Source organism: Trichoderma virens (assembly GCF_000170995.1).
Source record: "Trichoderma virens Gv29-8 chromosome Unknown TRIVIscaffold_88, whole genome shotgun sequence".
NCBI lineage: Eukaryota > Fungi > Ascomycota > Sordariomycetes > Hypocreales > Hypocreaceae > Trichoderma > Trichoderma virens.
The window spans coordinates 576,604-590,777 of NW_014013661.1; the positions used below are offsets into that span (position 1 = coordinate 576,604).

The 14,174-nt window shown below is 50.0% G+C and overlaps 6 protein-coding genes across 6 annotated transcripts; 2 read left to right on the forward strand and 4 right to left on the reverse strand.

Annotated features, from left to right (window-relative positions):
• Positions 1 to 439: 439 nt before the first annotated feature.
• Positions 440 to 1,240, reverse strand: TRIVIDRAFT_43048 (uncharacterized protein; the record flags this gene model as incomplete). The annotated part of the gene is made up of 2 exons (XM_014096297.1): positions 440 to 729; positions 844 to 1,240. 2 exons carry the CDS (start codon positions 1,238 to 1,240, stop codon positions 440 to 442), a joined length of 687 nt encoding a protein of 228 aa, XP_013951772.1.
• A 619-nt stretch (positions 1,241 to 1,859) lies between these two features.
• On the reverse strand, positions 1,860 to 4,551 carry TRIVIDRAFT_76008 (uncharacterized protein; the record flags this gene model as incomplete). Its single annotated transcript, XM_014096298.1, has 6 exons — positions 1,860 to 2,197; positions 2,259 to 2,375; positions 2,438 to 2,640; positions 2,702 to 4,059; positions 4,120 to 4,322; positions 4,450 to 4,551. 6 exons carry the CDS (start codon positions 4,549 to 4,551, stop codon positions 2,108 to 2,110), a joined length of 2,073 nt encoding a protein of 690 aa, XP_013951773.1.
• A 1,235-nt stretch (positions 4,552 to 5,786) lies between these two features.
• TRIVIDRAFT_43202 (uncharacterized protein) lies at positions 5,787 to 6,439 on the reverse strand (the record flags this gene model as incomplete). Its single annotated transcript, XM_014096299.1, has 3 exons — positions 5,787 to 5,993; positions 6,092 to 6,282; positions 6,361 to 6,439. The coding sequence occupies 3 exons, from the start codon at positions 6,437 to 6,439 to the stop codon at positions 5,787 to 5,789; spliced, it is 477 nt and encodes a 158-aa protein (XP_013951774.1).
• Positions 6,440 to 8,409: 1,970 nt separating this feature from the next.
• Positions 8,410 to 8,894, reverse strand: TRIVIDRAFT_42986 (uncharacterized protein; the record flags this gene model as incomplete). Its single annotated transcript, XM_014096300.1, has 3 exons — positions 8,410 to 8,592; positions 8,657 to 8,747; positions 8,818 to 8,894. 3 exons carry the CDS (start codon positions 8,892 to 8,894, stop codon positions 8,410 to 8,412), a joined length of 351 nt encoding a protein of 116 aa, XP_013951775.1.
• Positions 8,895 to 9,405: 511 nt separating this feature from the next.
• Positions 9,406 to 10,797, forward strand: TRIVIDRAFT_216806 (uncharacterized protein; the record flags this gene model as incomplete). Its single annotated transcript, XM_014096301.1, has 4 exons — positions 9,406 to 9,577; positions 9,642 to 9,714; positions 9,770 to 10,101; positions 10,156 to 10,797. 4 exons carry the CDS (start codon positions 9,422 to 9,424, stop codon positions 10,282 to 10,284), a joined length of 690 nt encoding a protein of 229 aa, XP_013951776.1.
• An 895-nt stretch (positions 10,798 to 11,692) lies between these two features.
• Positions 11,693 to 13,283, forward strand: TRIVIDRAFT_82957 (uncharacterized protein; the record flags this gene model as incomplete). Its single annotated transcript, XM_014096302.1, has 6 exons — positions 11,693 to 11,768; positions 11,919 to 12,036; positions 12,197 to 12,289; positions 12,349 to 12,502; positions 12,574 to 12,779; positions 12,846 to 13,283. The coding sequence occupies 5 exons, from the start codon at positions 11,974 to 11,976 to the stop codon at positions 12,978 to 12,980; spliced, it is 651 nt and encodes a 216-aa protein (XP_013951777.1).
• Between the last annotated feature and the right edge of the window lie 891 nt (positions 13,284 to 14,174).

The following is a 14,174-nucleotide window of genomic DNA, read 5'->3' on the forward strand; positions in this document are numbered from 1 at the left end:
TAGCCGCTATGTGAAAAGGGAAGAGAAGAAAAATAAAAAGTCAATTGCCCATCCCATTATACCCACCACGCGACAAAGTCTCCTCTCTTGGCTTTCCGGAACTCCAACGCTATGCAATAATAAAAAAGGTAAGGGAAAAAAAGGGAAAGGGGGGACAACAGTCGTGTGTGTGTTTGTAGCCATTCTCTCATCTTCCCTTGTCTCTTTTTGTGAGTTTAAAATCTCATATCCTCCTGTTATTAGCCCCTTCCTTTGGCGAAGATGGAATCTCGCTTCCTCGTTTTCACGTCGGAAAAGAAGATGTCCAGTATTCTTCAAAATGACAAAACCACCCCATTCACGTCCTCCGAGAACTGTGATGGTTCTTCTTCCTGCGCTTTCTAGCTCTGGTAGAGTGAGCCGGCGGCGCATCTGCCTCGAAGGTGCCATGTCTCGACTTCTAGGTAAGAACCATGTCCTCGACGCCATCGTCGCCCAGCCTATCCCCCACCGAGCTGAGGCCCGAACTAGGGGACCTTCTCATGTCTGCGGCTTCGGGATTGTCTCCGTTCTGCTCTTCTATCGTTTCCTGGGGCTCAAGTGATTCCGGTGCTCTCTTGGATATCCATTCGCTGATGCTGGTTATGGAGCCGCCTTCGACGAGGATCTCGTTGCCGTCGTTGGATTTGCCAAAGATGGTGCCTTGCCACTTTGCGTCGTCGCCTGTTTTGCTGTGCTTCTTTTTTAGTGCTAATGAGATTACCATGTTAGCCAAATGTTCGCAAGGGGAAAAAAAAAGAGAGGGTGAGAGAGAAAACTAGGAAATTGTTCCCTCGCCTCTCATTTCTTTCTTCGTCGTCTTACCAGCCAGATAGTCGGTAGCGTCAGATTCAGTATCTCCGCTGCCCATCTCCATCATCTCCTTCATGCGCGTTCCCGAAAACCACTCAATAAACTCCTCCACTCCTCTCATATCCTCCTCTCCCTTCCACGCCTGTTCCGTCTCAGCCCTCTCCGGCAGCAGCACTCCAACCTCCTGCAGCGCCATCCTGACGTCCACTATGTCGTAATCCCCCGCATCGCCGTGGTTGTTTGTCGCATTGCTCGCCGTCTTCTCGCATAGAAGCGTCAGATATCGCGCGGCAATGTCGGTCAGGGTGTCGAGCACTGCAGGGCGCGTGCTGTGGTAGCCCGTCGCGCGAAGGATTTGTAGGATCGAGGGCCGCAGGAAAGCGTGGAACATGGAGGGCGGACGAGCCATGTCGAGAGATAGGAGATTCCAGGAGATTTTCGAGGAGAAGCAGAGGGAGAAGGGAAGAAAGCAAAGCAGTCCAAGTGGCTACAAGGATCGTTCCAAAGCTGTCGCATGTGCTCTATAAGGACGTCATCGATTCTGTCGTACTGAATAGCTCGCACAGCGCATGTTCGCCTGTAACTGGTCGAGTGCGCGATCTTGTTTGGTGTATGAAGCAAAGGTCAAAGCTCGTGATTGTGGTGGTTGGACAGCCAAACTGTGTTCTGGGAGGGCTGTTAAAAGTGAAGCTAAGTTTATCTGTGAATTGAGGTTCAGATCAGCTTCCTCTGATAGGAACCCACACAGTGTATAATAGAAGTGACTGAAATTTACACTGTGTATTCGGCTGGCAGCCTTTCAGTCTCTTGGTAATGCTTTATTACCAAGTTCTTATTTTATTCTTGTGCTTCTTTTATTGATATCTATGGAATGAATGGAGAGCATCCAGAGTTGGCTACCCTACGTCCCAGCGATCTATTATTACTACTATTAGCTGGATTGCCAACTTGGCTCCCAAGTGAATTCCTATATAAAGTTAAAGGCGCTACAATAGATAAGCTAGAAAGCAGTTACTTTTCTTCTTTTTATTAAAAAAACTTCAATTGGTTGCTGTTTTGCTACTTTGATAGGTATGTACTGCTATCAGAACCCCAAAAACAATATGCCATGACCGACAATGCAATTTAATACCAAGCACAAGCTGCTACCGTCGAAAGAAGGCCTCCTAAACCTCCACATGTTTCACAAACTCATAATGCATGCGCAAATTTAGTACGTAAATATCCGGAGAGTAAAAGAAGAAGAAGAAAGCAAGATAGAGAGGGTATATCTTATTTATTCCTGCTCGGAGATTCCGCTGTACTTGTTGATAAAGCCCAGCACCTCCTTGTGCCAGACCAATGAGTTCTCCGGCTTGAGCACCCACTTGTCACATATTGTTAGCATCTATATCCTCTTTTAGGGAGAAAGAACCTCTTTGACTTACGTGATGCTCGTCTGGGAACATGACAAACTTGCTCGGCACACCGCGAGCCTGAAGAACGTTAAACATGGCTAGACCCTCTGAAATGGGCAAGCGGTAATCGAGCTCGTTGTGTATAACCTGAGAAGCAGGCAAGTTAGTTGGTGACAGTGGACATATGGCACTACTCAATTCCAACTTACCAGCTGCGGCGTGGCCCAGTTTCCAGCGTACTTGGCAGGATCCCATTTCTCATAGCCCTCTCTGTTTTCCCAGAGGGTGCCGCCAAAGTCATGCTCGGGGAAGAACAGCTCTTCTGTAGACCACTGGTTAAGAGTCGAAAAGACACCATCGTGGCATACCAATGCCTTGAACTTTCGTCCAAGATCATGGCCCTGGATCCAGTCTGATGCGAGTCAGCGTCTCAATCCTGAAAAGATCTCTTATCTTGCTGTGGAAAAACTCACTAATCATGTAGCCACCATAAGATGCGCCGAGAGCTACGGATCTGGTTGTGTCTATGTAGCTCACTTCGTTCTCTAGATACTCAAAACATTTGACTAGGTCCACATACGGATCACCTCCCCAGTTGTTTTGAATGGCGTCGGTATGGTCTTGACCATAACCCGTGCTACCAGTTGGGTTGGGGCTCACAACGACATAGCCCTGCTCAGCAAAGATGGCGGGGTTCCACCGAGTGCTCCAGTCATCTCCCCAAGCTCCCTGAGGCCCACCATGGATAAGGAAAGCCAAGGGATACTTCTTGGAAGAGTCAAAGTTCGAAGGCAGGGTCACTAGAGCGTGGATCGGATAGCCCTTTGAGCCGTCGAACCAAATATCTTGGCACTGCGATTTGTTCAGGGAGAAGGTTCGGCCCTGTTTCGAGCTAGAAGAGACGACGGTGGCAGATCCAGATTCAGGGTCCAGTATCGAATAGTTGGAGCTTTCAACCCGCGACCTTGTTGTTATCAGCAGCGATGAGCTGCTCCCAAGAACTCTTGCCTCTGCCACAGATCCATCCTCGTGAATCGCGACGGGTAGGTCCTTGGCTTCCAGTGGAGATGATGGAAGCTTCCACAGGACAACTCTAGCGTGCTTCTCAGCCGCAATGTACAATTCCTTGTCGTCGTGGCTCCAGACAATCCAATCAGGCTTGAAGTCCCAACCGCCCTTGCCATCGCTTGTCTCGTAAAATTCCTGAACGTTGCTCAGATCGGTTACATCTGGGATCAGCAAGAGCCTTGTCTTGTCGGCCTCATATTGCTGAGATTTCATGCGCAGGAAAGCAACCTGCTTGCCATCGTTTGAAAAGACGGGAGAGATGGAGTATCCGAGAAGGTTTCCCGTCTTGACAATCTGGGGGACACTGGGCTTATCCAAGAATGATCTCAGAGGAACAAAGTAAAGGTCAGTCTTTGTGTTTCTAGCATGGTTCAATTCCGGATCCTTTGCAACAAAAACAATGCCAGTCGAGGATATATCGAAATCGCCGGTACCTCCAAAGGGAGGTACGGGAGAGTTGAGTGGCGTGCCCGCAAGCAGGTTGGTGAGGGCCGAGTTTCCGAGAGTCCATTTTCCGTCGACCTTTTCCAGCTGGCCATACCAAAGCGAGTTTTTGTTTGCAGTATTCCAGGAGTCCCAGTGTCGCACAAACAGGGATGTGTAGATCTTGGCGGATGTGTGAGACTTTGGTTCCGCAGCTGGGCTGTACATCTGGCCATCGGGGGTCGTCAGAGCAGCACAGCAGAAGGCCACCTTGTCTGCTGACAAAGACTTGGCCTTCAGGCTGGAAATGCTTCCAGTGAAGCGTTGGATGGTGTTTGACCTTATTTGACATGAGTGTAAGTTTCTCTAGGCCGCCACGATGATGAGGAAATCCACTTACTCATTCACTTGGAGAACATGCTGCGCCACGAGGGCCGAGGCACCGTTGTCGAGGCTCTTGACATAGGCAATCTCCTTTTCGCTGATCCAGATGGGCTCGCTTGCTGCGGAGTCTTCGGAGACCAGATGCGAGGTCCCCTCTTTGAGATTGAGCACGCGGATCTGCGCCGTCTTGGAGTGGGAGTCGAAGGAGTATGTCGAGACCTAGATGAGAGTCTGCGTCAGCAGCTGCCTCGAGCACAGCATGATCCAATCCAATCCAATCCGCCGCAGCTTTACACGCGATGATGCGATGCCTCCAGGGAATCGCGTATTCCCGTTCACAACTTACCGTGTATAAGACGAGCTCGCCCGTGGAATTGGGCACGCCAGGCGAGCGCCGTGGCGCCGAGAGGAGAACCTCTGGAGTAAACTTTTCGGCCTGGATTGTCATCATAAAGGGCTGCTCAACACCAATTGTCGACGTAAGAACGAAAAGGCAAAGATGCCAGGGCCAATTGATGTTATCTATTTATCACATCATACGAGAACCCCGATGGCTGCAAACCCCATCGGACCCCTCATCTGCAACCCCGCACTATCAAAGACGTATGGCTGCTAGATCAAATCCACTGCCCAGGGACCTTTTTTTTAGTCTAGGTGGAATTAATAATGGGAACGTAAAGGGACTTTTTGCATCACGACTCGAGGTTGTGGAGGCTCGTTGTTGTGATAACTGACACTCGGTCAATTGGCTCTGCTGCTATACAAGGTGCTAAGGGAGTACGTAAGACATTGAGCGCAAAACGCTGAAAGATAGACTCGGTCTCAATTCCCACCTTACGTACTCTCTGTAGGCTATCAATAAATTACCTAAACAAAGTATGTTCTCGCGATTGCATAATTTACAACGACAATTTCTTCGCGGCCAGCGTCCCAAATAGGCTATCCAGTAATATCCCGAGCCCCAACTTGAATACAAAGTACCTTTAATAGCAGTGATAACAGCAGGCGCCAGAACAAGCAGCAATGATGGCAGCTACAAACAGAAGAGGGCGATAATTACAGATCCCAGAAAAAAGTTAGCGATAATAGCAGATGCTGGAAGAACCACTGCAGATACTATCTGGTAGTCACGATATTCCTTTCCTCATAGCCCTGGACGCAAGAAAGATCCGCTGCCTTTCGGCGAGCGGATGCTGACTTATAAATCTCTCGCTGCTACGGTGCCGGCTTGCCGAATTCCAAATCTAGCTCGAGTCTGCTCCATTTACAATCATCTCCACTTTCAAGATATTTCATTTAGTTGATGACATTGGCTAGCTAAGAAAAGGTGTCATCTGAGTGCTCGAAATCCTCTCTTTCAGCGCTCTATTAGAAGAACTAGACCTAGTTGTGTTCACTTCAAGTACAGCAGTCGCGTAGATATTGCTACCATACCATTAAGGCATCAGTTTCTGAAGACCATGTTCAGCCTTTGTTATGCTCCATTTCCATCTTCCAACCATCATGTGACATAAATATCGCTCAATATATCCTCGTCCCCAACGCCATATTCATTATACCTTATTATATCCTAACCTTAAAACGCCGCTCATGTGTAGGTTTGTTCCCCTTAGAGGCTATAGCACTGCGGGCTGACATGGGCACCTAAATTCTAAAAAAGCCAAATGACACGGCCTCGAAGCCTCACTTTCTCGATGCCCCGAAATTCGTTCGCTTCTTGTTCGTTTGCGCATCATTCTCGCTATCTTCCGTGTCTCTCTTCTTGGGCTTGTTCGCCTTGTTTCCGCCCGCCGATGTTGGCGTAGGATTGCCTGATGCGCTGTCTCGGAACGAGGTGGATAAAGGTGTCGGTGCAGGCGTTGAGCCTACTGATCCAGGAGTCGAAGAGTCCTAGACAAGTGCATCCAGTTAGCGATGAACAGAAAAGCCCGTAAAGCCTGGCTGGCTAGAGGTTTATATCTTCGGCTCCTTCTCTAAGGTAATCTTACCCCATTATTCGGTCGGTACGAGATGGATGAGCGCGAAAAGACGCGGTTCTGCTCCGCCGGACCTGTCTTGCGTCGTTGGGCGGCCGCACCGCTTGTGCCTTTCATGTAGTTGTCGAAGCCGGTGATGATGTTACCGCTAGGGGTGCTGTCGAGGTAGGCGGATTCCTTCTGGATGATGCTCTCCTCCATCGCTGCCTATTCGAACGCCATCGTTTAGCCCGTGTCACCTTACGCAAACGCAGTGGACCTGCAAAAGGAGAGGCGCAAACTCACAAGACGGCGCTCCAGCTGCCTTCGCCGATCGACCAAGTCTCGCACGCGCGCCTGAGCCTTCTTATATTCTGCCATGGTGGGTTGCGCCTCGCTGGGTCGGGATGCAATGGTTTGTTTATTGTCCGCCATGCGCCAGCGCTCCTATCTCAATCGGTTGGCGATGCGATGGCGATGCCAGCGTCAAATTGGTGGATGGAATGGTTTCGCGGTTGGTCCTTTTGATGTTGTCATGGGAAAATAAACTTGCGAAAGGCAAGCCGATTTGGGAGACGCTAAGCTGAAATGTGCAGCATATGCCACTGAGAGTTCCCACTAGGCCGTACAGAGTAATAGCAGGCAGTGGCTTGCCAGCGCCCAGAAGTTACAGTGCTATTGAGCATCCTGCGTCCCAAAGTTGATAGGTATGGAGCCATAATGAGCAGATACAGGCACCTCCAGAAGGGTACATATAATGTAACGATAATAGATGCAAGTAGCCATGCAAAGTAGCAATAGTATCAGATCCGTAAAGAATTGATCCAGTCCCTGGGAGGGCACGCCTATTTCTACGTATTGTACTTCCAGTCGTTCGGGTGTTGGTTAGCCATCGTCTTCCAATAAACAGACGAGGTGGCTCGGAGTTTTGTATTATCGACACTATACATGAATTTCCGGTAATAACTGTGGAGAGCAACCATCTATTTAAACTGGCCAAAGTGCAGTGACAAACGCGCATCGCTTTTCTTTTCCCAATATCTACTTTCGTAGTTCTATCCAGATTTATTCGTTGGCTTGTATACTTTTGCCAGGCAAGAGCTGGTCGCCATTTCTTTCATGTACTAGAGACGAGCACTTGAATAGCAGTTAGCCTCGGTTGCTGATGTGAGTGCTAGTATCAGAGGTTCTCATCTGCTCAGTATCGTTTGCAAAACCTCTCCAGCACGGTTGCCTTTAAAGTGGCGAGTCTGATACTGCGTCAAGCATCAAGGTCAGTGATGAACTAGAGTAGCCGCTCTTTTCACCCTCCCGTCAGGAGCTTACCCACCTCTTGGACGTCGGCCGGTGCCTAGCTAAGGATTCGGAGCACGCGATTCATCTTCCAAAATATCAGCCGACTTGCCACGGTTAGACGGAGACGAGGGCGGAGAGGAGCTATTGCGTCTTCGCCTTTCAGATTCCTTGTCCTTCGTCGGAGCATCGTGATCTTTATGGCGACGATTACCACGACGGTGACGTTCGTTATCATCCCCCAACTCGTTTGTCACACTGCCTCGTCGGCGATCTTGGCGGCGTTTTGAGTGTGAATTTGATCCAACGCTATCGACGGATCGATTGCGGCGGCGATTGGGGCTGCGGCTACGGGCCACCGAAGAACTCCGCGAAACAGAGGATGGTGTGGCTGAGTAGCGTCTTCTGCGCTCTACAGATCGACTTCTAGAGGCAGATTGCCGTCTTCGCTTCGGTGGTGGCGAGGTGCGCTCTGAAGATTGTGAGCGTCGGTTTCGAGCATCACGGCGATCCCTACCATTGCGTGACTGTCGCCTTGGTCGATAAGCATCTCCGCGAGGAGACCTGGATCTCTTCCTCGAGTCTCTGTATCGCGCGGGTGGTCCTTTGCGGCGAGGAGGGCTTCTAGAGCCTCGATCACTGCGAGACGCACTGCTACTTCGAGAGTGGGATCGCTCAGACGCTGACCCGGATGGTGAGCGACTTCGTCGCCGCTGCCAGCCACGATCACGCCCCCGGCCGCCTCGAGTCCGAGGGACATAGCTGTCTCGTCGGTACGAATCTCCCGAGGCGCGGTGCCGAGGCTCGGGAGAACGTGATCTATTTGCACTCCAACCATGGCCTCCTCTGCCACGGCCTTCAGGAGCTCGATCCCCACGGCGGCCCGATCGATCGCCTCTATCATTTGCTCGGTCTCGACGGTCTCGATCTTTCAATTCTGTAATATCTCGATCACGGCGGTCCGTGTCATCGCGACGTTTTCTGGCATTTTCGGCAGCTCTGTCGGCCTCGATCTAGGCTGATTGTTAGATCCAGAGAAAAGTAAGCGTGAGACGTCCTCATGATGGGATGCCAACCTTTTCCTGCATAAGCTCCAGCTTTTTTGCTTCTAATAGCTCTTTGGGCACGCCCTGAGGGTTACTTTGAGCACTCAACAGCAATTTCCATAGCTCTTTGCAGAATGGTCCAGTATCTTTGTCCAGAAACCCGGTAAGCTGAATTTGAAGCGATTTGATGTCGGGCTGGTGACCAAACAGTTAACATGGACGGCCGGTAGAGACTCGAAGCAAGAATGATGCAACATACATGTCTGGGTCCGTCGATAAGATTGAAGCACAGCTCAATTACGACATCGTCTTCGCTGCCCAGGATTTCAGAAATCTTGTTGGCAATCCACCTGTGAGATTTGGCGTCAGGACTGCAAAGTCGGGATCCACGATGCGGCATGTTGGGGCCCAGTGACAAACTTTTTAATGACCTGCAAGTTGACCTTTTGCATGTCAACTTTCTGGTTGAATTCAGTAGGGAACTTGGTCGACTTCATAAGTCGAGCATCTCCTGCGGAAGCCATTGTGGCCAGCGTCGCGACAACAAAAATGCTATGGCACGCGTCTGAGAAGTTGGCAGGATAAAGAAAGATTAGCAAGCCCAGGTGACGTCTGTGCTCGCTGTTAGTTGAAAAAGAGCCGGAGGTTAGTGCTTCGTATAAGAAAACACGCACGGGCCAGCTAGAGTGGACGGTGTAAGGCTGGCTGTAGCCCACCAGACGCCCTAAAGATTTGGGTACCTGATGGAACTTCATCGACAGCAATCATCCAGAGCATTCTTGATGTACCCTCCAAGTACACTTCTCTAACCCGCCAGGAAAGGCTTCAGTGAGTGCGTAGGCCTCTGGTGTTCCTGGACCCCGCAAAAAACGCCCCGGGATGTTCGCTGTTGGTGATGACAAGCTCTAAAACAGCTGTGCCGAGTTCACAAACCAACTGCCTCTAACCCATCGCAATCTTTTTTCCATTCTCTTCTTCAGCTCCATTTCAACGCTGCAGTTGGGGTATAGGGTTGCCACTTAGAATGGATACTCTTCACGCACCGACTGTGCCCTCTGGGCCGACATCGAATTTCAGCCAGAGAAACGGCGACGCAGGGAAGCAGAGTTTCGCAGAACTGCAGCGCAAGAAGGACGATATGGAGGCAGAACTTAAGGCTCTAGGAAGTGTCCTTGATTCGGTGAGAATCCATCTTTTACTCCTGATATTAATCAGAGTCGAGTAATGATTAATATGATTACTAGCACGGCGTTGATATGCAAACGCCGCTATTGACTAGAGATGGCTTTCCCCGAGCAGATCTCGATGTTGCTCAGAGTATATGAGACGCAAAAAGCTTGTTCACGAATGGGGTCTAACATGTATGCCACAGTTCGCACCACAAGAGCGCGTATCATTCGTCTACGTAATGATTACAAGGATCTCATGACGGCGATAGAAAAGTATCTACACGAACATTTTGCGAGCATCCAAGAGGGGGATGAAGCCCCTAGTACAGCTGGGGATGAACCTCGCATCTTACCGGATTCTCAGTCCGAACAGTTGGATGAGCCGTTTGCAAAGGTCAACACCGTCGCGCCAGGCAGTCCGGCGCAGCAGGCTGGCTTACAGGCTGGCGATGAGATTCGCAACTTTGGCTACGTTAACCGATCAAATCATGATGGTCTCAAAAAGGTGGCAGAGTGTGTTCAGGGTAACGAAGGAGTATGTCCCAGATTGTCCGGTTCCTCCTCGGTTGATTCTAACAATCATCAACAGAGAAACATCTTCATTAAGGTATCCCGGCCTGATGGAGTAGCTCGCCGACAGGAGCTGAGATTGACTTTAACTCCAAGGAAAGACTGGGGTGGAAGGGGGATGCTAGGCTGTCACATTTTGCCTCTGTAACATGTCATCGGGATGCAATATCCTCACAAACTGACCTAATCAGCAGTTCCGGCTAGATGGATTTTGGTCACACCCGAGTCAGTGGCGCCATGCCAGCGCCAGAAGGTCAATGTCAAATTATTTGCTGTATTGCCATCTATCACGCGTTGGGCACCTGTCGGCGTCATCATAGACAGGAGATTGTGTACATGGAGCACGATACGGAGTATAATTGCGGCCTGTTGACAAACAGCTCGGCGCGCATTTGGACGGGTTGAATTAGGCACCAGGAAGATGCTGACAAAGCCGGGGTGGCACTAGGGGGGGGAAGTTGCGTCATGATGCTGTGCAGAAAGCCAAGATATCAAAGCTGCTCATGTGAAAATGCTTGATGGGTTTTTTGAGAAGAGTGGCGATTGGTATTGCCAGGCACTGCTAATCTATCCTAGTGCTACCTTAGGTATTAGGAGCAAAGGCTTAGTACCTAGTATTGATGTAATTATACCTTCCATGGTCAAGGACTTGAGAGGGCTTAAAAATGCTGTGAAAGACAGAAGGCGCTTTTGGGGGCAGGGGGTTCGTTGGCTCAGAAGTAAGGTAGACAAGCTTAATGGCAACGAAAAGTCCCGATTTGCAAAAGGCAAGGTACCTTGGTAGGTTGGTTAAGGACTTGGGAGGGCTTAAAAATGCTGTGAAGGGGAGGACAACCGGAACTCCTAGCGTCGCAAAAACCAAGATATCTCCCTATACGATCACATGTACGGGGTAGGCAGAACGGATATCAAGTAATGTGATGCCGGTATTGAACAGTAAAAGTACCTACCTTTTTGTCGGGCTCTTTAAGTATCTGCTGCAATAAACAACCTCCTAGGTAGGTACCTAAGTATTAGTGGCATTGAAGCAAATCAAGATGGAGCAAACACTCCCTTGCATCCATCAAACAATCGGCGTTGGCAGTAGCTCCCGTACACCGCACATTCGTTGGGCCCTGAGACATTGCTCCTGGGCACTTGCAGCCGCTCTGCATGGCGGTACTCCGTCCATACATACGAGTACATACAGCCTGCCTCGCCTGGGCAGCATCGCGGGTTGCGCTACGAAGGACGGAGAACAGACCAGAAGAGATGATGGATCCCAGCTGGGTCTAGAGGCTCCAAACAGGCAGGCGGTAGGCACCTAAGCTGCCCTGCAGCCAGCTTTTACTGCCGGCGCTTCTCGCCCCTCGAATGGAGCGGTACTTGGCAGAACCTCCGCGGCTGCCAGAAAGAGCAAAAAACAGGCAGGGAGGGGCTCCGTTCAGGTCCTCGCAGGTAGCGGGCGAGGGCGGTGATGTCACGTGCGGCTAGCCCACCCCTGGCGACTGAATTTTTCGCTTGATGATGAGAGGCAAGGTCTTGCTCCCTTGTCTCCAGTTCCCCGCCGCCTTCAAAAGAACTCAGGTCAAGTCCATCCAGTGCAACTTTTTGACGTCCACACCACCCTCGCGTCGTCCAAAAACCCACCAGGTATGTGCCCAACCTATTGGTTTTCCCTTTATTTTCCCTCTCTCTCTCCCGTCTTTATGAGCTGCCGGCCGTTTTAGATCTACATGCACCTCAGCAAACCGTTACTCGCGTTCAGGATTCGAAATCAACCAGACTAACGCCATCTCGCAGGACCCCGCCTGTTTACATCACCTCACGCTCGTCGCTAATCACTCGAGCCGTCAACATGGCTGAGCAACAGACTCCTACCTTCAAGCTTGTGCTTGTTGGCGATGGTGGTACCGGCAAGGTGTGTTATTTCTTGGTTCATGGATATCAATCGGCGCTGCACGCAAACGGGATCGAAACCGATATTCCTGCCTGTCGTGGCGAACGATAATTTTTTCCCCCCCCGATGGCGATCCACGCCTTGGCGTCCACCTCCCGCTAACCAGCCTTTGTCGCAATAGACCACCTTTGTCAAGCGTCACTTGACCGGTGAATTTGAGAAGAAGTACATGGCCACCCTCGGTGTCGAGGTTCACCCCCTTGGCTTCACCACCGTGAGTCTCAACACACCGCCGCAGTCGATAGCGCGTCACATATACTGATATACAACCAGAACTACGGCCAGATTCAGTTCGATGTGTGGGATACCGCCGGTCAGGAGAAGTTCGGTGGTCTTCGTGATGGTTACTACATCAACGGCCAGTGCGGTATCATTATGTTCGACGTGACATCCCGCATCACGTACAAGAACGTCCCCAACTGGCATCGTATGTTTACCCCCTTGAATATCTATCTTGAGCATGAGGAATAAGTAGTAGTACTAACACATGGATTGCAGGCGATCTCGTCCGTGTTTGCGAGAACATTCCCATCGTTCTGTGCGGTAACAAGGTCGACGTAAAGGAGCGAAAGGTCAAGGCCAAGACCATCACCTTCCACCGAAAGAAGAACCTCCAGTACTACGACATCTCCGCCAAGTCCAACTACAACTTCGAGAAGCCCTTCCTGTGGCTTGCCCGCAAGCTGGTTGGCAACCCCGCCCTGGTTAGTACTCCCGTCGGCATGGAAATCAACATATCGTGACAAGGCGCTGACTGACTGTTGATATAGGAGTTTGTTGCTGCCCCCGCCCTGGCTCCCCCTACCGCCCAGGTCGACGAGGCTCTCTTGGAGCAGTACAAGAAGGAGATGGACGAGGCTGCCGCCATGCCTCTGCCCGGTGAGCTGTCTGATGATGATCTGTAAACGATTCGTACGACGGCGAAAAGTGTTTTATTTGATGATGCTGGGACATCCCGGATTACTTGAGGATTAGGCCATCGGCAGCTGGAATGACCGTTTATGATACAGGAAGGGGATTTCCGGGTTTACATGAGCTCGATTGGAGAGGGCAAGGCTATACCCTTGGTACCTCGTTGGTGGTAGATTATTGGGGCGTCGCCGCAAGGAGCTGCGGCAAAACCTAACCTAGCTAGACTTTTTTCATATTAAAGACACCTATTTCGTACCATTATGCCCAATTTTACATTACTACTTTTTCCCTGGCTCAATCTCAAGATGTTACCAATGAGAGGTGAGGTAAACATACTACTACATGTGGGTTAGTACTTCGGTATAATCAAATTGCCTAAGACACGAACTATCACTGTCCATGTCGATCATAGAATCTTGTATGATCCTTGGGTAGCAAGGCATGCGAATGGCAAGTACTGGCCGTTTTTCTAGTCTGCTTCTTATCAGGCAAAGTAAGGAATGCATAGGTAGGTAGAAATAGTACAAGCATTGAGATGCAAGCACGTATCGCCTATGCAGAGATATCAGATCTGCAAGCAACAGCCGTTTCGGCCAGTCGCTGCTTTGTGTACGAGTAATTGCCTTGCACACTACGGAGGTACATGCACGATGATGGGCCTACTTTGTCTTGGGAGGTTGGTAAGTACTGTACTGTAGTCAGCACCCCATATAATATGAGGAAGCTATCAACATACGGTGTTGGTACTGTAGTAATATTCCCCGTACATGTACGGATAAATATCTCCGTGCACGGATAAATATGTATACATGTTTAGTTATTGAGAGAATCTCTACTACATCACCCATGATGGCGGCAGACGTTATTTAGGTAGGGAGTGGCTATCCGGCTCCCACTCCATAACTTGGGTTAGTACATATTACATAGGACATATACAGTATAACCTATGGTAAGATGTATGTATTCGTAAATATCCCGTACGGGGCTTCTTATCACCCACTTGACATGACAAGTACTAGAAGAAAGTGGCGAGAGTAGCAGACACAGGTAGAAGAAAGTGGGTATGGTAAATGTAGCGAAACCACTTATTCATGGATGGATGATGCCGTTCTTCTGCATCCATCTCGCTATTGATGCCTCGCACACATACCTACCTGAGCTTGACGACATGTAACATTGTGATCGCT